The 20,636-nt window shown below is 37.7% G+C and overlaps 1 protein-coding gene across 1 annotated transcript in view; it reads right to left on the reverse strand.

Moving 5' to 3' along the window:
* LOC103156162 (beta-adrenergic receptor kinase 2) overlaps window positions 1-20,636 on the reverse strand; it is a 54,935-nt gene that overhangs the window by 18,826 nt on the left and 15,473 nt on the right. The window contains exon 2 of the mRNA XM_007578118.2: window positions 15,803-15,879. Within this exon, the coding sequence (XP_007578180.2) occupies window positions 15,803-15,879 (77 nt within the window). The remainder of the gene's footprint in view (window positions 1-15,802; window positions 15,880-20,636) is intronic.

Genomic DNA, 20,636 nt, shown 5'->3' on the forward strand with positions numbered 1-20,636 from the left:
TGATCGGTGACCGATCGATTGGCACACCTCTAATATATATATATATCTCCTTGTTACCTGGAGGAATATGTTTGTGGAGCAAATTAATGTGACTGGTGTGATCTGGTTTAATTTTAACTTCATTTTCTGTCATTCATTTCGCATCTGATCAAAAACATTCAGTGTTGTATGGCAAACAGAATCTTTGGCAAACTCTGAAGATTACTTTTTATTTCAAATGTTGTAAATTATACTACTCATAAAATCATAGGTCATGTATGTTGTTTTGCATGTTAATTGTAATTCTTTTAATTCCCTTCCATCAGATGAAAATGAGCCTCTTTGGTTAACTAGAATATTTAGATAATGTGTTCATGTTGATTAATGTGGTTTATCCCTTTAGGAAATCAATAAAATTTAAGATTCAAATATTTAAATATCAGATTGAGGGTATGGGAAGTAGACTGTTTTCATAACCTACTTTTTTTTCACGCTAAAACAAGAGCCGAACATAAACTCGACAGCATGTAGAAAGCGGTCTCCGTCTCTGATTCGGTTCCAGACATGTTGAGACCAGCAGCCATTTGTTTTGGATTTCACGCCTACTATCGCCCATTCTCATGTCTTCCCTTCTTCCTTATCTCTTTTCCAGATGCGACGCATCATTTCCCCTCTGCTCCTCCGATGACAATTGGGCTCATCCAAACAAATGGCCTGGAGAGCAGCCGCGCGTGGCGTGCATCCGCAGCAAAGAGCACCGGGGTGTCCATAAGCTGTGCACCTCACCGGGCCTCGCAACTTTTCAGTGGTAGGGACTGGACGTGCACAAGAGGCATTAACGGAGGGGAAAAACAGCACTTCTTACATCACCGAGACGGGAGGATTAACCCTAATCTGTGAGCACTTCAACACTACCCGGCTAATTCAACAAATAGCCTCTTCCAGAGAAGTCCCTGGCACACACTCACTCACCTCTGGTTGAAGTCAGACGTGGCTTTCCTGTGAGCTTCATTTCATTAGTGGGATCAACCTGAACAGGCTAAAAATACCTGGCTAGCTAGCTGAGGCTGCCTCTGTGTTCTGTCACCTGAACAGAGGCTGCTGGGTTCCAAATGCACTGCAGAACATGTGCTGACCGTTTCCGACGGCTGGAAACCAGCAAAGTACCTGCAGACATTTAAGAACCTTTTTTTCTAGATTGAAATCATTTACTTTAATCTTACAGGAATGACTTTACCATATCTGTGTCCCAATGGAACATGATCCCCGTGACAAAAGCTTTCATACAGCCTGACTGCTGAGTCATTCTCTCTGAAACGAGACTCATTTTTGACTCAGATCCCCATCATTCCCACTATTATTCTTCCCTCCAAAGAAGACGATTCTCTCAAAGGAGCAGGGCTGTGCATCTTCCAGGCACTCTGCCATTTTGTAGCACAATCAAGTAATTATGTTAACTTTAGTTGTTATAAATATGCTATATATTAAATATGATGTAAGAGAGAATGTCACATGCAAAATTGGGCTTCTGTCTCTTTAAAAACTGCTCTTTCTTAAACTTTGCCTCCAGGAAGTCATCACAACATGGCTCCTCTACTAACCCTTTAACAACGTTTTTACCAGTGTTGCTGTGCGACGTAGCTACCATAATGAGCTCAGCAGAACTGGGGATGTTTCTGCTGAAACAGCATCTGTTTCTCCAGATGTTTGCCAATTGCTGGTGGTTGTTTGATAGTTTGGAAACTGGAGCTCTGAGGAGGAGCTGCATCTTGAAGGTGGGGCTAGGTCCACCCAGGTAGTTTTCACAGCTGAATGGTTGCCATGGAGATTAAAGGATTGAAGTGAAGCTAAAAGAGTTGATTTTTCGTGATACTGCCCCTTTAATACAACAAAATCTAAATGTTTGTACTCTTGGAAAGAAATAAAAGAAATAATTAAGCTGAAATATAAAAATAGGACAAAGAAAAGATGGAACTGATAGTTAGTATTATAATTAGGGGAAGGACTTTAAGGTGTTGATTAACTACATGGATTTTTATTGTGCTCAAAATGCCAACACACATTCATTTCAAATATAAAAAAGTCCCGAGCCGGAACCTTTGCATTGTGTTTCTAGTACACCTGTAAATTTGACACACAAGAAGCGACACTTGCTAACAACAGTGATGGACGATGAAGCCTCTTCTCTTGACCCACTCAGAGTTAATTTTGGCTTCAAAAGTGACATTACTGAACAATGGAAGACTATTATTGTGTTCAAGTTGTGCTAAAAGGAGATATCCAATCAGTGAAGCTATTCAAAGCTAAAATAGCATCTCAATGCTAAACATGTAACATCAACACAAACAATCAAAATGCTAATGCCAGCATAAACAGCACGTTGCACCAATCTGATGGTTAACAAATTAAAAACAATATCTTTGTTATTAAGCTCATTTTGTATTCAACAATTTAGCACATAAGAGTTTTCTGAATTGAAGACGTTTCTTTTGTAATTAACTGAAATATTTCCGTGCAGTCCCACCACTACTTGTTTTACAATGCAAAATAAAAAAGATGAACTTTCTACAGATAATTTGTTTTTCACAGGAACGATTGTTCACAACTCCTACAGTAAAAGTCAACAATAGACTTCTGCTAACAGCCCTGCGACAAGAGCAGAATGCATGTGCTGCACCTGCCTGACTACAAAGGTACTGACCTTTATCTGAATGGACCCACCCATTTTACAAACATGTCGCTCTCTGCTGGATCAACTTTTGTCATAGGAGGCATTTTTCATCCTTATTCGTCTGTACACACTACACAGCAACTTTCTGCCTAAATGGTTGTTACACATGAAATACATTAAATATCTGGAACAGTGGAATCATTTCAAGCAGTGCCCAGAAAGGTTCAAACAGCCAATGTTCTAACTTCCTGCCATAGTGGACTGTACTACTGTTCTTTTTTTATTAGAATTATCGGCTTTGAAGTTAAACACATTATCACCTTATTTGAAATCTGCTTATCTTGAGCTGATAATATGTTGTACTTGTCATAACACCATATGTCCTAATTACTAGAGATTGGAAATATCAAATTGTTTATAATGTACCTAGGAAAATTAATCAGGATGTTTAGTCAACCTCTCATAATAAAGATAAACTCTAACTGCTAACTGATGTTTGCCAACCTCAAAAACAGATAAGTGGGGATAATTATTTTGAAATAGTTTTTTTTCCCTCTGTTTCCATAGAAACATCGAAAATCATAGCTTTGTTTCAAGCTATGATTTATTGGCATGATTATGTTTAGCAACATAAGAAAACTACTTAACATAAGTAGAACAGTGAAGTGGTCCATTTCATACTGGGCAGCATTATTAGAGCCATATAATATGACGTAATATAATGAGTTTGTAAGACTCGACTCTTTAGTGACAGATTTACAGTTAAAAACTTTTTAAATAATATTTATAATCACTTATATTGTATAAGTGATTATAGAGTGATAATACAGCCCAGAAGAAGGTGTGGTAATGCCATGCTGCCTCACTGATTTTCATACATCAGAATCAAGAGATGTTTTGTGGTACTATTATGACAACAATAGTGAACTGAACAGCAGTCACAGAAAAACACAAGAGAAATACTGTTCTTGAAAACATGTTCATTTGTAATTAGTTTCTTTCAGACTCCAGTCACATAAAGAAATGTTATTAGTACTTAACTGCTCACAGAAACTACATTTCATCATATTTTCAAATGTATTGATATTTATTGACGCTCGCATTAAACAAAGACTTTAGAAAAACAGTAAAACACTCCTGACAGTTTTGAGGGGTTTTAAACAGCATTAATTAGAATTTATTTTGACAACAATAAATTATAATTCTTTTTTGATAAGAAATTTATCACGATAAATGTATCTTATCGCTACGCAACTGTTTTTGCAGAGGAGAAGCGATATTTGTTCAGCTGGACGTGAATCCAACTCACCTTGCTAACCAAAAAGATCGAGATTATCTACACTTTTTAAATGGCACTTTCTAAATCCAACAGTCAGCATAATAGTAGAAAATTACCTTTCTATATACAAATAAAAGGAAATAAAATGAAAAAGAAATCAAACCACTGACAAAAAAAAGAACCCTAGCACAATCCAGTCTGAAACCTCCACCAAAAACACAAAGTGTAACGAGCTGTTCAGGGACACTCCTGCTTTCACGGGGCATAAAGGAGTCTGTAGAAAACGCTCTCTGTCCCGAGAGCATGAACCCTCTGAACAATCACATCAACTTCACCATCCATGGTGTAGCTATGAGATCCATGACTGAGACTGTGTTTCTATGACAATAACCAAATGTGACAGACTATCTTTCTGCTTACACACAGGTTAGAGGACAGGTAAAGGACGAGAAGCAGATGAGAGGATGTAGGGCGGTGGTTTGAGCTGGGAAGCCTTGGAGCTCGGATACATTTTCCCTCATCTAGTAGGATGATGTTTGTTTGGAGTAAACGAGGATCGGCTCTTTGTTTAAAAGTGGTGGGGAAAAATGAACACACTGAGCAACTGCTATTTGTGTCCTGGTTGGTCTCTGGTGGAAACCATGTGACAGGAAATGACTCCAGTTGAGCAACAACCAGAGTAAAAAAATACTAACATAAGCAGCTCCTCTCTTTCTGCTTGATCATCAATAGATTGAAGATCACTGATTAATAATTGGACAGCAAACAGATAGCAAACGAGATTTCTTTAACAGAATTTGACCCAGTTGGAGCTAAAACTATGCTACTAAGACATGGGAGGGAGATGTTTTATCAAAAATGCAAAATATATTTTTTTTGTACAGTTTTCATTACTTAGATTGTGACTCTGCTATTTCAGCAAATGGCCTTTTTAGAGTGTATACTTTAAATTAATGGTTACCGGTTTACCAAATGGTTTGATTATTTCAGTAACTGATTTATCATGATTAATCTGACCGTTTCAGCTCTTATATAAATTAGTAGCTTTCTAATTTGGTCTGGAAAGACCAAATTAGAAAGCTACTAATTGATAGAGGTTTATTTTCAAAAACAATTCCCCTCAGAGTTGTTGGACATTATAAATGACAAATAACTAAATAAAACCCCAACTTCCAGCACTGCAGTTATAGTACAAGCATAAACTAATTTTACTGTAATGTTTGTCATAGTGACTTTTAAAGAAGTCTGCCTTCGGGGGTTTAATTGCCATTTTCTGTTCCTTGACAGAATGTGGTCATTTTACTGCCTGGAACTGACTAACCTGCTGCTAAAGAAAGTGAATTTCAGAAATTCATGAATTTAATGTTTAAACAGGAGAGGAAAAACTAAAGCCTGGAAATAAATATCTTCCTTGTGCCTTATTCTCCGTTTTCATTCCAAGGTGACAAACAGCTTTGTTTCATTTTGAGCCAATATGGGAAAAGACAAAAAAAAAAAAAAAAAAAAAATTCATGCGAGTCAGGGGACAACTTGACAGCGCTGCATTATACATCCCCTGACCTTTATAGGGTCGCTCAGAGCCACCATTTCTCTGTCTGGGGCGTGTGTGTGCGTGTGTGTGTGTGTGTGTGTGTGTGTGCATGTGTGTGAGACAGACACTCATCCTGCTTCAGGATTCAGCAAACAATGTTAAGTATTCTGCTGACTGTGCTTCACTGATGGTCATTAAATAGCGTTACCAGAAACCATGCTAGCTGCTAGCATGTACATCAAGTGTCTTGCACTGTGCATTATGATTTTATGAGATGTTTCAAACATAATATGCTAACTGACAGCTGCAGCAGTTCTTTGATGACGCTTAATTTCTTTTCATGTTCCACCAACAACCTGAGCTCCAGAGCACAGGGCAGAGTTCGCTCACATGCAGCTGGAATTTAAAGGCAATCCTGAAGAATATTTGGAAAATTATAGAAATTCCTGAATGCACAAGGCGATCTACACCAACTGCTGAGGCTGCACAGACAGTGGTGTGCAAGGAGGAAAATAATGCACTCATTTTTTATCTTTAAGACTTTTTGAGGACGCAGACACTCCTGCCGTGTCTAAACTAGGGATGCACCGATCCACTTTTTTCACTTCTGACACCAATGCAGATATCTGAGGTTCAGTATGGGCCGATATCGACCCCTTTCAGAAAAACAGAGCTGAACTGGCTTAGAGTTTACTGATTTACACATTTATTTGTTAATGCTACATCATTTCAACACTTAAATGCACCAATAGCTTCACAAGCTTGGTCAAACATGTAAACACAAAACTTTGATTTGTTGAACCAGTGCAGTCAGGAGTAGCACAGCCAGTGTAAAGTAAATAATAAACTGACAAAAACAATAGGTTGAATATGTTGGTCAAATGTAAAAATAAACTGCAACAAACCTTTCAAATGGTTCAGAAAGTGAAGGTAGGAATTCTAAATATAATGTAAATTAAATAATTAAGTGTGACGTCATTTAGAGCAGAAAGCATAGAATTAGTCTAAGCAGATCTGCCCTTATGGATTAGGAACACTGCCACTGATTTTTATCAATATTGAGACAGAACAGATATTAATATCTGATGGGTCCATCTCCAATTTAAACAGGACCAATACACTTTTAATAAAGCTATTTTTTTGTTCAACTTCTAAAGAGACTGTTAGGATCCTTCAGTAAGAAAAGTTCATGCTAAATATGAAAATATTTAAAACTCATTACACTACAGATTTGGCATCTTGTTCAGTTTACGCAACCTATAAATACTTTTCTTTTGTCAAGAACAAATATGTAGAGATTTCAATGGAACATGTAGGATTTTTTTTAAATACACAACATTGGAAATGAATTCAACTTGTATCAGTCTTTATGAAAAGACAAACTGAGCTTCCAACCAGCATCCAAACCAAAATCGGGGTTTTCTGTTGTATAATGTAAGCCTGGAGGGCTACCAGGCTTTACTTACCCCCCCACCACCAGGCTAAGTATTTATTTACTTATGTTAGTTTATTTATTTTTTTATTTTTGCCATTTTTAAGGCTTCATAATTGATGTTTAGGTAATGTCTACAATAACACATAATTTAGTGATATTTTCAAAGTCCTGTAAATTGTAAACATTTTTTAACTCACAAACACAGCGGACAGCTGGACGACCGACTGACCCAGCAACCTACCACCGGCCTTAGCAGGTTTTCTGGAGGAAATAATATTAGCAACGGAATGCTAATGAATGATGAGCTGACTAACTTTAGGAAGGAATCAACTGTCTAACTTTATCACCACAGCACTGTTTGACTACAGATCTTGAACAAATTGACACGCGGATGTTTAACCTTGAAACAACTAGGACTGTTTGTAAAAACTACAGAAATATTCACACACAGCATGATTCATACATGTGCTTAACGACGTAATTAGCCAACTGGACTCGATACAGGTCAGCAGCATATGCAGAGTGTCTCTGGGACTCTCAGGAGAACTGATGAAGCAGCACGGCGCACGTCCCTCAGTACAAGATGTCAACTCCAGCCTCCGACATCTGAGTGAAACCGAGGCGTCTGCTAACATGTGGCGTGACCTTTATCGTGTCGCTGGGTTTCAGGTTGTGAACCTGAAACCCAGCACAGGCTGAAGGCTGAAAGCACAGTGGCACGCTTCAAAAACGTGTTCAACCTGAAAACACAACGAGGTCGCCGGTAGGAAACCAGTTGCATCAGCCCAAGCCGCCAGCTCTCCTCTTGCACTCACTGGAAGTTTCACACTACTAGTTACATGCACCAGTGTTGCCACAGGTCTGCAGAAGAGTCACACTGACACGTAAAAGGTGATGTTAGTGAGGGTGGAAAAGATTGGAAACTTTGAATGTAAGGTGAAAAAAAAATATATGCAAGTTTATGCCACAACATTTAGAAAATTTTAAATGCGGTGGTCTTCAAGGGATCAGAAAAAAAGGATTTATGTAGGGTTGAAACCATTAATCATGATGAATCGGTTATAGAAGTAATTGTCAACAGACTCAAATAAAGGCCATTTGCTGAAATGAAAACAGTCACAGCAGTAATTAAGCCCAAACTGTACAAAAAACATTTATATTTTGCATATAGGATAACAAAAATCTTCAAATCCTGTAATCCTTCAAATTCCTTTTGCTGTCCAATTATTAGTTAATCCAAAAATGAGTTCAAATACCAGTTCTATACTTCATTGATGCTACATAAAGCAGAAAGAGCTGAGCTTTTCACATGTTGATTTTAGAAGCATATTTTAGCTGCTACAAATGATCAAGTGTTCACTAAAGGAATGCAGTTAATGCATTTTAGGCTATTTTTTGTCGCATTTAAAAAGCTATTATTGTTTTATTTCTATAACACATTTTATATATTGTACAAATGATTGAGCATATGATTAAGGGAAAATTGTAGAATGTGCAATGAATACTTGATTGAATAATCGATTACTAAAATGATTGTTAGATGTATTGTTAGATACATCACACAATACACAATTCTTCAAATTCTTTATTTCGAAGCTCTTTCATTTTCTAGATTCTCAACTAGTTTTCCAACAGATCTGATTATTCTGTGAACCTCTGAGAAAGTCAGCTTTTATTTTTACGTTCTGATAATGTCAGCATCAAATTCTGAACCGTGTTCCTGTTTTGTTTTGCTTTTGTTTTTAGTTTCCATTTCAGAGATGCACCAATCCACTGGCTCCAAATCAGACGGTTTTCCCTTCATCGGTTCTGATCAAAGCTGAGAATTCCATTCATTTTTCTTCTACAACCAGATCAACCAGAAGCAAATGCTTTGATGTACTTTAATAAAAATCAGATAAATTGGATTAAATGTTCCAATTTAATTGAAGAAGAGTGCTTTGAAGCACAAATGGAAATAATCTTGTACAGTAATAATTTCATTTTCTGTCATATTTAGCCCAAATACTTCAAAACAAAGAGTAGCACAATTTGTCTCTTTGGTGTGTTAGAAAATTGGAACATGATGACAATTAAACCAGCAACTCTGACAGCAACCAGCATCAGTCCAGTGCAACTGTACTCTCGTTTAAATTCTAGAAAACGGACCTTCTCTTTGATATTCTCTTTAATGTTCTCTTTAATATTGAGATTGCTTTTTTTGTTTTCAAAATTTCTAAAATAAAGCCAAGTTATCTGCGTTTTTCCCCATCTGTTTCATAAAAAACTTGATCTAATCAGGTTTTCGGTGTCAAAAACGCTGAGTGGTCTATTTTTGAGTTTTGAATGAGAGTGAATTTATCTGCAGATAACTGAAAAAGCAAAATGATCAACAAGTTAGAAACAAACTGAGCTTATGATTTCACATATCAAAGATAAAAAGTACTAACAAAATGGAAAGTCGTGTAAGAAATTACTTAAGAAAATTGAAAAAGGATTAGTGTTTAGAAACCTAAACTTATTTTCATGTCGTTTCTTAAAGCCTTATTGAAGGTGAGCTTTTTTTTTTCTTTTTTCCTTTCAAAATTGCTCTGTTTCCATTAAGCAAATGTATTAAATGCCATTAGATGGTTAATGGAAATGCAGCTTGAATGATGTTTTTATGATGTAAAGCACTTTGAACTGCCTCGTTGCTGTTGACTTGGGATGAAGTGTTGCTGTATAGCTGAACAGAACTGAATTAAGATGCACGTCTCTCCGTCATGTAACGCTTTGCAGAACTTGAGCGATGTGCTTCAGTTGTCCAGCAATGCCGAGGCGACTAGATGAAGGGCATAAAACAGCCCTGAAGATATTAAAGATTTTAGAACCAATCTAAGCACATCCCTGCATGGGGAACTGAGGGGAAGACAATCTCATACCACAGCTGTAGTGGGCGGGTAGCGGGGTTGGAGGGGGTTATAAGTGCACTCTGAGGGGTTATTTTTGCAAACAACTGTCATAGAGCTGCGACTGTTAGACATGGTGAGTCGGAGCGGCTGCTGTGGGATCCTCTGGAATAGAGACGGCGTGAATCATGATTGGTGAATAAACAGCCAGGTGGCTCAGGCACTGTGCTGACATCAGAATCCAAGCTGCGGTGCTTTCCACGAGAGGGTTTCTCCTTTTACACCCCCACACCCACCCCACCCTGAAATACCCCCCTGCGCACCTCTGTCTCCCTCCGATTCCCATCACCTGTTTCATTCCTCCTTTAATCAATTTCATTTCTCTCCGTCGACTAGCAAAATGCAGCAGTTCTGGCACAGTTACCACAGCAACCGCAGTTGCTAAGCAACCCACAACTCTCCATCACCCGTTCCAGAAGTCTGACAGATGGAGAGGGAGAATGCCAAAGCAAAAAGTGAGAGAGAGAGAGAGAGAGAGGTGGGGAGGGGGAGATATATTAGGAGAGAATAGAAAGAGAAAAAGAATAAAAATGGAGGAAGAGCCACAAGGCAGAGAGGCAGGGATGATGAAATCCAAATCAACTTGTGAATGACACCCCTCCTCTCCCCTGCCTCCAGAGTTTAGCGTCATATTTTATGGCTTTCATTTTAGAAAGCAATTGATGCCATCGTAACTCACGCCCACAAATCCAAAATATTCAGACAAACAACCAGGGGGAGCCGGGAGGTCGGCTGGAAGTCCAATAAACACACGCAGACACGATCATAACCCAGGAGTACAGTAGCCCACGGATATGAGGTCGGACTGTCTTCTAGTGTAAATGAACCTCGTATTAAAATCTCCATTCTGCGATAAACGAGCAGGTTGGAGAATGTTTTGTGCCCTCGAGATGCACACGACTAGCGAATCACCGAAGATCTCATCTAAAAGAAATATGAGCTTTTTAATGCGTTTTTAATTTGGTTTCTATGATGCTGCAGATTAAAACAAGACTAATGAAAGCTCTGAGACGAAAAACAAAACAGAAGTAGTAAACACAGAGCAGGGCGCATTAGTGAACCGGCCGCAGCTGTGAAATCAATCATCCCGGTAGAAAACTATAATTTACTGGTATATTAGAGTAGAAACGGCTCCCAGATCTCAACGTTACCATGGTGAAGTGTTCCCAATGCCTGCTTCGCCTCATTACTAGGTTGTAAATATCCTAAAACTATCCGTACAGTAGGAGAGTGGTGTGTGTGTGTGTGTGTGTGTGTGTGTGTGTGTGTGTGTGNTGTGTGTGTGTGTGTGTGTGTGTGTGTGTGTGTGTGCGTGCGCGTGTGTGTGTGTGTGCCAAAATATTCATGAGGTCTTCTGACTGACGGGCGCTCTGTTCTGCCTCTATCAGTTTTAAATGAAAACTAGTGATGAAAATGTTTCATTTTCAAGACTCGTCCTGTATAAATGGTGACCAGAGATGCACTGATCCACGTTTTCACTTCCAATACCGATATCACGATTAGTATTGTCCAAAACCAATCTGATACAGAAAAACAGCTGAACTGACTTAAAACATTTCATGTTCTGTCCGTGGAATTTGGGAGATTTCATTGATTGATGAAAATGTTTACATGCAATGCATATATAGCCTTTGTTTTATTCAACATTCACCCAGAGCTGCTGCCTAGTTGCTGTTTCGGTAAAGTGCGCAGCGGGTGTATGCATGCAGGTGGAGTGAAGACATATGTAGTTAGACGGAACACAGCAGCTTGCGCTCCAGCTCTGTAGCCGATGCTTAGAGCAATGTAGCTTCACAGACAAACCAGAAAATACGTTTCCTACCATTCTGATGGCAACAAATGGGCAGCAGAGTCAAGTCTGTCACAATAAGCAATAATTCAAGTAATTTCATAATAAATTAAAATGAGAGCTATAACTTCTGTTTAGAAAACACTCATTAAAGAGACACTCCCCTTTAATATCGCTGAAAAGTCAGCATTTTGCGAAACAATGCAAATTGACACCCAATATGAAGTAGTTTGCACTACTTCCCACTTTTGCCTGTTTTCCCCGTCTAAGTTGAATCATTTTTTTTTTATCATCAACCTTTACTGCAATAATTTCTGGGACAATTTATTGTCCAGTAAAATTTGGTTTTGTGACAGGCAAAGGTGTAAAAGGTCCCATTGTTCACATGAACACAAAAGTTATGAAAAGGTTGAAAAGTGACAGTTCATCTCTTAAACTGACACTTTAAACAAAAATGTGCTGATTTTCATTTTTATTATTGCACTGATTAATTTCAGATTTCTGTGTATTTTTTATCCACTTTGACGTAAAAAGTGCTGCAATGGACTGGCGACCTGTCCAGGGTGTACCCCGCCTCTCACCCGAAATGGAGAGTCACCAGCACCCCTCCTGACCCCGCGAGGGACAAGGGTGTAAGGAAATGGATGGATATATGGATGGAAGTGAGTTATTATTGTTACAGGTTGATTTTTTAAGCTACATAAGAGAAGAGTGATTACTGGGTAATCACAGATATAAAAATTTGGGCCAATATTAATTCTGCTTTTATGGAAGTATTTACTAGTGTTTTATTTGATCAAATTATTTGATTACTTGAATAATCGATAGAATACTCGATTACTAAAATACTCCTTCACACACAGCCCTGATACGGATCCAAAAAAAGTCCTATTTACATCTCAGTGATGCAAGTTAAGCTCCTCCTAAACAACACAAAGGATCCATGTGTGAGCTGCGACATAACTGCTGGTCTTCCGTAGATTCACCGATCTGAACGCCTTAGAAAAGGAGATATTGTTGAGGATAAAGTTGGAATGGAAAAAAAAGTGAGTTTTGGAAGTGGAAGCTCAGTGAGGAACGAGGAAGATTTGCTGAGATCTGGGTTTTCTGCAGCCATGAGAGTCACAAGAGCTGATCGTAGTGAAACGAGGCGCAGCATGGCAGAGTCTCTCTGCACTGCAGCTTTTCACTTCATGCAGACAGACACTTTGCCTGCTGCTTAAAACCAAGACTTCTGGGAAGTTTCTGGGTATTGTTTGTCTAAATGTAGCAACATGAAAATCAGTGGAATGCATGGAAATTATTTCTGAGTCGTATTAGTAAAGCAGAAGTTTAGGTTTGTCTGTCATGACTGAACTGATAAAAAAACAAGCTGTCATCTCCATTGTTCCAGAAGATTTCTTAGAAAATGTGCAAACAGCCACCTCATGCAGAGAAACATGCAAAACTATTTGAATATAAAATATGTAAAACAGCTGGCTAAAGCCAGGAAGCTTATTGCAAAACGGCTGAAGACAGTTCCGCATTCTTTGAGCTCAGTTATTGGAATAACTGGACCACTGGGAATGCAATACCTAGAAACAACAGATTGTGGCCAATTTATCATCTCGTGTTTAGTTATCTACATCGGAGAATTTAGTTTTATTCCCATCTTTCTGTTATGAATATGTTTGTGTTTGAAATAAAATGTTTATATTAAAATTAGGTTGGATTTTTTTCCTACAAACTCTCTAGACAAAAAAATAATTATTTGTCCAACCCAATACCTGAGGCAAACAACTGGGATTAGTAAAAATTTTATTATAACTCGACACTGGCTTTTCTGTGATAAATACTTATTTATAAGAGAAGTAAGGCTGCAGCTGAATTATTTTAGTAATCGACTGACCTGATGATTAGTTGGATAAAAAAAATGGTCACATTCTGAAGATTTTTCATTTTCCCATTTAAAACTTTTATATACAATATTAGAAATGCACTAAATGTTTGCAAATGAAATAATTTAATTCCTTTTTACATTTGACTGCCTAAAATTCAAAAACAGCATTCTGTTAGTGAACCCTTGATCATTTGTAGCACAGGACACACATCTGTAGCACCCAAGCAAGAAATGTTTACTTAACAGATTCAAATATTTGCTAATTTGCATATTTTAATGCATTTCTAATATTGTATAAAAAGGCTTATGTGGTTAATAAAAAAATCTGCAGAATGTGCACATTTTCATGTCTGAATTGATTAATCGTCAGAATAATCGTTAGCTGCAGCCCTGCTACAGATGCATGATCCTGCTGTGATCTTGGGCGTTTATAGTTTCCTAAGGAGCTCAAACCTTTTCTGGACAACAGAAATCCCCAAGTATTACTGACTTATTAAAAGAAATCCATCTTGTATGCATGTCCAGACACCAAAACGGAGAGGAAGGAGGAGATGAAACTGAACACAACCGACAGAAATTAAATGAGTGTTAAGCCTGATGGAGATGGAGAGAGAGAGGAGCTGGAGACGAAGACGGAGCCAGGGACAATTAACACAGCCTGTTCTCATGGGGCGGGGTGGGTGGGGTGGGGGGTGAGAAGTGTAAGTAAACCAAGCTCAGGCCTGCAGGGTGGCTGCGGTCCCCTGGTACGGCACACAGCCGGTCAGCTGTGAACAGAGACGCTGTGCTCTATGGTGGAGAGGCGGCGCTTCCACCGGGCCGGCCTCAGGAAGCAGCAGACATGATGCTAGCTAGCAGAACAAGCTGCCCACATGCAGCCCTCACAGCAGCAGCATCACAGATCAACCGCCTGGTTTCAAAGAAAGCCCCTCTGGAGACAACAAGAACCGCGGCTGGAGACGGACCCGTCACCTTTTTGGGTTCAGGCCCGACACCAACGCTGAAACATCTGCTGATCCTGATGTTTTCCACCACAGCTCCATTTATCTGGATTCTACAGCCATACTTTTGGTGAAAACTACACAGAAAACCACACACACAGCCAGCTGTGGCTCTAGTGCCACATTATTTGCTTTCCAACGACAATCAGAAAAGCATCAGACAAATTTTATTTGGATCAAATCTATGTGGTCATTTGTTGATCAACTCTCAAATGTCTCTGATGAAGGCCGTCCTGAGGCAGACCCACTCTGCCACAGACACTCAGCCCATAGAAATAAAAACACTTGACATCTATTTATAGACATGAGACTGATACATTTTCATGTTCCATTCTGTTACATTTTGGCTGTGAGTTTAAACTTCCACTCTAAAATGCTACAAAATACCAGACACAATAAGTATTTACAGTGCGCTCACCATTTATTGGCCCCTCTACTGAAGACATGCAAATGTTTCATAGATTAATTTCTCTTTCTTAAAAAAATTAACAGTTGATTTCATCTTTTTAATTATTGTTCTGACTGGTGATAGCCATTTTTTTCAAAACCTAAAATTTCAAAAACGTCACCTATGTGGCTTACTTGAATGCAAGGAAATGCCATTCCTCGTATTTTGAGGAATGGCTAAGCTAACTAGCCTCCATAAAATCATACTGATGCAGAATAAAAGAAAAAGGAAATAGAAAATGTTAGAGGTGCACATTAAAAATGAACCCCGATGAGTTTCCAGAGGTGAATAAAAAGAGTTATTTCCTGTCCACTGCATAAATTCATTCAGATAAGGTCACATCGGTTTTGGTTCTTAATTGTCGGTTTTAAACCAGGTTAGTGTAAGAAAGATTTTTAATTCTTAAAGTCGTTGCAAACAGAGGCATCCCCGGAAAGTTTAAATAAAGAAAATATTAATTTTATAAATTTCTTTCTCTAATTGTTTATTGGATTCTACATTTATGTATTGATTGAAGATGATTATGACCTTTATATAACCTGACAATGATTCTCTGGGGGAGGGGCTCACAGTGGGGGCACCACTGTTCACACATCTTTACCAGAGGTACCAATAAATGTGAAAAGTGTTCATTATTTGAAACTACGTAATTACAATCATAGAAGCTAATAAAACATAACGGTGGATGGGACCTCATGACTGATATTTTAACGCTGCTAATGTTTACATTTAATATTATAGGATTTATGGTATAAATCATCACAATCAGAGGAGAGATCATAGACTGGAAACATGGAGGAGAGGACACAGGATGATGCGAGGTGTGAAAAAGCTTTACTCCCTTTAAAAGAGGTCAGACTTACCAATTTTCTGGTTGAAAATTTTGTCAAAAGTGAGTTCATCCCTTTCCTCCAGGTACTTCTGCATTACACTGCGAATACTGTAAAAAAACAAATAAAAAAAAGTCAGTTATTAAAGCATCCACATGCCTCCTCCAGCTTCCTCAGAGATCCTGACCCAGGTTTGAAGCCTCCCAGTCAGCCAGCCATCCCCCCACAGGGAGGAACTGCAGGGAGGGAACAGGGACACATGGGAGGCTTCTGGGGGGGCTGCAGAGATACAAGCTATCCTGGGACCGGGTGTTAATGAGAATAAGCCCAAGGAGAATGAATCAATTAACACCCTTCCTCATAGGCTCATTAACACTTTATCAGCACCCTGCACACTAAACACACACAGCGGCAGGCTGAACAGAAAATCATCTGGATGTCGATGGCCATCTAGACTTCTCAACCAATTTAAAATCTAAATTTCAGGTGACATTTTGGACATCTGAAATGACTTCTGGACTATTTTAATTATTTACTTTCTAAAACAAACTACACAGATGTGAAGAGGACACATTTTATTGCTTCTATTTGATTAAGTAAATGGTTCTGAAACTTTTCCTGTTGATTACCGTAGGCCTGTCACAATAATCAATAAATCAATTAATTGCATGATAAATTAAAACAAGCTCAATAATTTCCATTGTCATGATTTATCATTTTTCTCGTTCTGACAAAAACTGGAAGATAAAGTCTTCAGTTTGGTGACTTGGTTTCAACTCGCCCTTTTTTTTGAAGGACAAATTTATTTACAGACACTTCAGAATTCATTTTATTTACCGTTTCTGTTTTGTTTATTTATTTTGGATATTTATAATGTCTTCGGGTTCCAGTGTTAAATGTTCAGCAGAATTTAAAGTTTATTGATATGTGTTCTTGCATTATTATTCCATTACTATATGACTTGAAAATAGTCTCAAAACAACAATATTATCGTTTATCGCAATACTGCTGGACAATTTATCGTCCAGCAAAATTTGTTATCGTGACAACCCTAGATTACTGCCTCCGAAAATACACAGAATAATAAGCTAAATCCACCAGCCTTCTGCTTTACATCACTTTGGTCAGCAGCCAAGTTTTTATTACAAATGTGCTTTTCATCAGAAAAAGGGCTTTTTCAAAGCTGGGGTGTTTCCATTAAGTACATTTATTTTCAAAATGTCTCATTGTACAAAGATATGATCATTGGAAACGGTATGGAAAAACAGTGCTGAATTGACTTACAGCATTTATTTTGTTAAACACAGACATAAATGTACTGAATTACAAACTTATTTGATAACTGCACCAGTACAGCACACTATGCACCAATAGTTTCAGAATCTTGGTCAAACATGCAAAAAAACAAAACAAAACAAAAAAACAACAACTTTCATTTGTTCCGTCAGTGCCATTTTAAGTATAACAGCCAATCTTAAATAAATAATAAATTAACTGAAATTGACCAAAAAAATAGGTTGCCTACTTTGGTGAAACATGTAAAAAAAAATAAACTGCATCAAGCCTTCTCTCAAATGGTTCAGAAAGCTTATTTTGTCAAATATGTATTTTTTAAATAAATTGCAATTAACGAAAGCCCTGCAAAAATGCTAAACAAGTCCCACCACCACTAATAAAAATGCAAAAGTAGCTTTAGACATTAAGCTGTCTATTTTGTTCTGATAAGTTAATTCTCACTTTTTTGACAGAACTAGTCAACTGTTCAGAAATGAGTCTCGAGACTTGAAATTCAGTCAAATTTAAGACGAGCAAAGACTCAAAACTTGACTTTGTGATGAATACAGACTCGACTGAGTCTCAAGACCTGAGAACAGAGAGCTGAGCCGTCTTTATCTGGAGTCATCAGGGGTGAAGATAAGCTGCTAAGCAAGCCACAGACTGAAGCTCAGGAAGTGATGTGCATGTTCTCCTGTGAGTTTGATTTAGCACACAAGACAGGAGCTAACAAGGGTTTAGAACAACCTGATCATGTCAGCCGTGGAGCCCATAAGGGCAGCACTTCATCAAGAACATGTGATTATGATACTTATGTTGGACAGTCCAACACATCTACAGCACAACAGCAATTTCAATTTGTTATAATTAGCACACAATTTACAGCTCTTCAGGTTGTGTGGGTTATAAGGGGAAGGTCCATTTCAGCAAAGGTGAAACGAACCTGAAAGGAAGACGACTGAGGAAAATGTGGATCAATCATAATTAGGCCTGTCATAATAATCAATAAAGCAATCGCATGATAAATTAAAATGAACTCAATTTCAATTTGTATGATTTCTTTTCTTTTCTCTCCCTTTCTTTCTACCAAAAACTGGACAAAAAATTTTCGATCTGGTATTTTGGTCTCAACTAGAGCATTTTCTGAAAGACATTTTCCAGTGTTAAATGTTCATTAGAATTTAACGTTTATTGATCTTTGAGAATGTGTTCTAGTATTATTATACCACTATAATAATGGTATAAAATAGTATATTGCATACCATTATAAAATGGTCTCAAATCAACATCATGGCTTATCGCAATAACTTCTGGAACAATTTATCGTCTAACAAAATTTGTTATGGTGGCACACCTAATCATAATTGATATTCTTAGCAATAGTTACTAGGGCTGTAATGACTCATCAAATGATTTGAGTACGCCAACTATTAAAATTCCTCAAGGCAAATTATCTGCATCAACGCTTCGTTAAATTATGTTTTATTATATAGCGCACTGTGTTCCAAACAGATGATTATTTGTGTTGCACAGCGCTCTCACTTCCACCACGAAGCTGTTATTGAGGAATGCAAAGTACCTTCAGCAGCTATGGAGGGAGACACTTTTGACACAAAAGGTGTCAAAAGTGATGGATCACTTTCAACTGGCTGCTAACAGGTCACGTTTTTGTTCCCTTTGGAAAAGATCAACTTTTTTTATCTGTGTGAGTCTTGGAATAGAATCTGGAATGTCAAACATGTACAAAGAAATACATTTCAGCTAACATTACATTGCTGATCAAGAAGAGTAATGACGTGAAAAAATAACTGACAGTATTTTGTTTAAAAAAAAGTTTCTACACTTCTTATATAGACTGAAAGTGATATTTGATATGTATTGCATTTTCAGAAGTAAAATGTTTTATTTAAAAAAAAGGAAGCAATTTTTTTTTACTAAGGCTGCACATATGGCTGAAAAAAGTATCACAATATAATTGTCTATATTTACTAATTATTCATTGATTTTTTTGTTAAAATAACTGAAATACTGCCAAACTGATCACATCACCTTTCCAGTTTTATCCACAATTTTCTCTCCATGGCGTTGTTCATTTGTTTTAAGCAGTTGTGAAGCACAGGGACGAAACTTTAAACTGCTGCACAAGTTACTCAACAGGTTGTTAATGGGTAACTTAAGAGTGAGTGAGTTAGTTAGTTGATGTCACCACCATACATTTTTACAAGCATTTTATTTTGTATATTTACTTTACTAGGTTAAGTAGCTGCAACAAAATGGGCCTTTTTTTCCAGTTACTTGATTAATCATCAGAATTATTTATAGATTACTTAATTACTACAACAGTAGGGCGGTGGTAAGCTATGGCTATCTAGCTTACCACCGCCCGGGTCACCGTCATGGTTTGGTGCTGTGGGTCAGACTTTGTGTTTTGTTTCCAATATTTCTGCTATCATGAATCCAGAGAAGTACTGGATCAATCAAGATCCAGCACTAGTTGCAACCAGAGAAGCATCTGACTGATACTGGTTTTATTTTTCAGCATGGGAATGACCTCAAACAAACAACCTATCAATGCATTGAAAGTCAGACATAAAAAAAAATAAAAATAAAAGCCACACACAATGGAGCGCTGTGAGTCATGGATCAGTCTCCCTCGAGTCTGGACCGTAACATTATTAAAGCAGTGTGGGTTCATCTCGGCAGCAAGGCAAACAAAAGGCCGCCAACATCAAAAGATCTTTGAAATGTTCTTCAACAAGTGTCCACAGCTATTTCCTAAAGCTACTGGGAGAAAATAAACAAGAACACATTCCATAAACAACAGAGAGCGGGTCTGAAAGAAATAAATGTGGTCATTATCGCCACCATTAGCTGAAACCTTTTCTTCATACTTTAAACATTTTAATAAAATGCAGCTACAAAGAAAACAACATATGAAAATATAGTGCAGGGCTGATCTGGTGATTAATTTTTGGATTAACTGATTAATAATTGGATAGTAAAAGGTACTTAAGATTTTTTTTGTACAGAATTTGAACCAGGTGAAGCTAAAATGCCACTAGAGGATTTTTTGGCCAGACATAATTTACCAAAAAAGAAGGTTTTGGTGATAAATTCAAAATTTTTTTGTTATTGTTTTGCATAATTTTGGCTTACTGCTCCAAGTATGTTGCCATTTCAGTAAATTACCTTTTTTGAGTCTGTATATTCCAGTTAATGATCTATTCCTAAATTGGTAGACAATTATTTAAATAATTAATCGGGATTCATCCAATTAATTGTTTCATTCGTAATTTCAACACCACAACAAGGCATGACTTTGTTGCTATGTGACAGAAGACCCCAGCTAGTGGTGCTAATGACACAGATGGGTGCAACCTTTTTGGTGAACACTATGCAACATGTCAGCTTCAGCCACAGCTGCTGAAACAAGAACTGAGGAAGTTGACACTTCCTCTTCAGACTCGGCCTTCTTGCCCCACTGAATCACTAGCAGCTGACTAGATTATTTGTTTAAAACTAAACCCAGCATACCACAAAGACGGTTAACATTTCCCGTTAAAGTCAAGTATTGTGAGATTATTAAAACTTA

The sequence above is a fragment of the Poecilia formosa genome, unplaced genomic scaffold (genome assembly GCF_000485575.1).
Source record: "Poecilia formosa unplaced genomic scaffold, Poecilia_formosa-5.1.2 Scaffold467, whole genome shotgun sequence".
In the NCBI taxonomy this organism is placed as follows: domain Eukaryota; kingdom Metazoa; phylum Chordata; class Actinopteri; order Cyprinodontiformes; family Poeciliidae; genus Poecilia; species Poecilia formosa.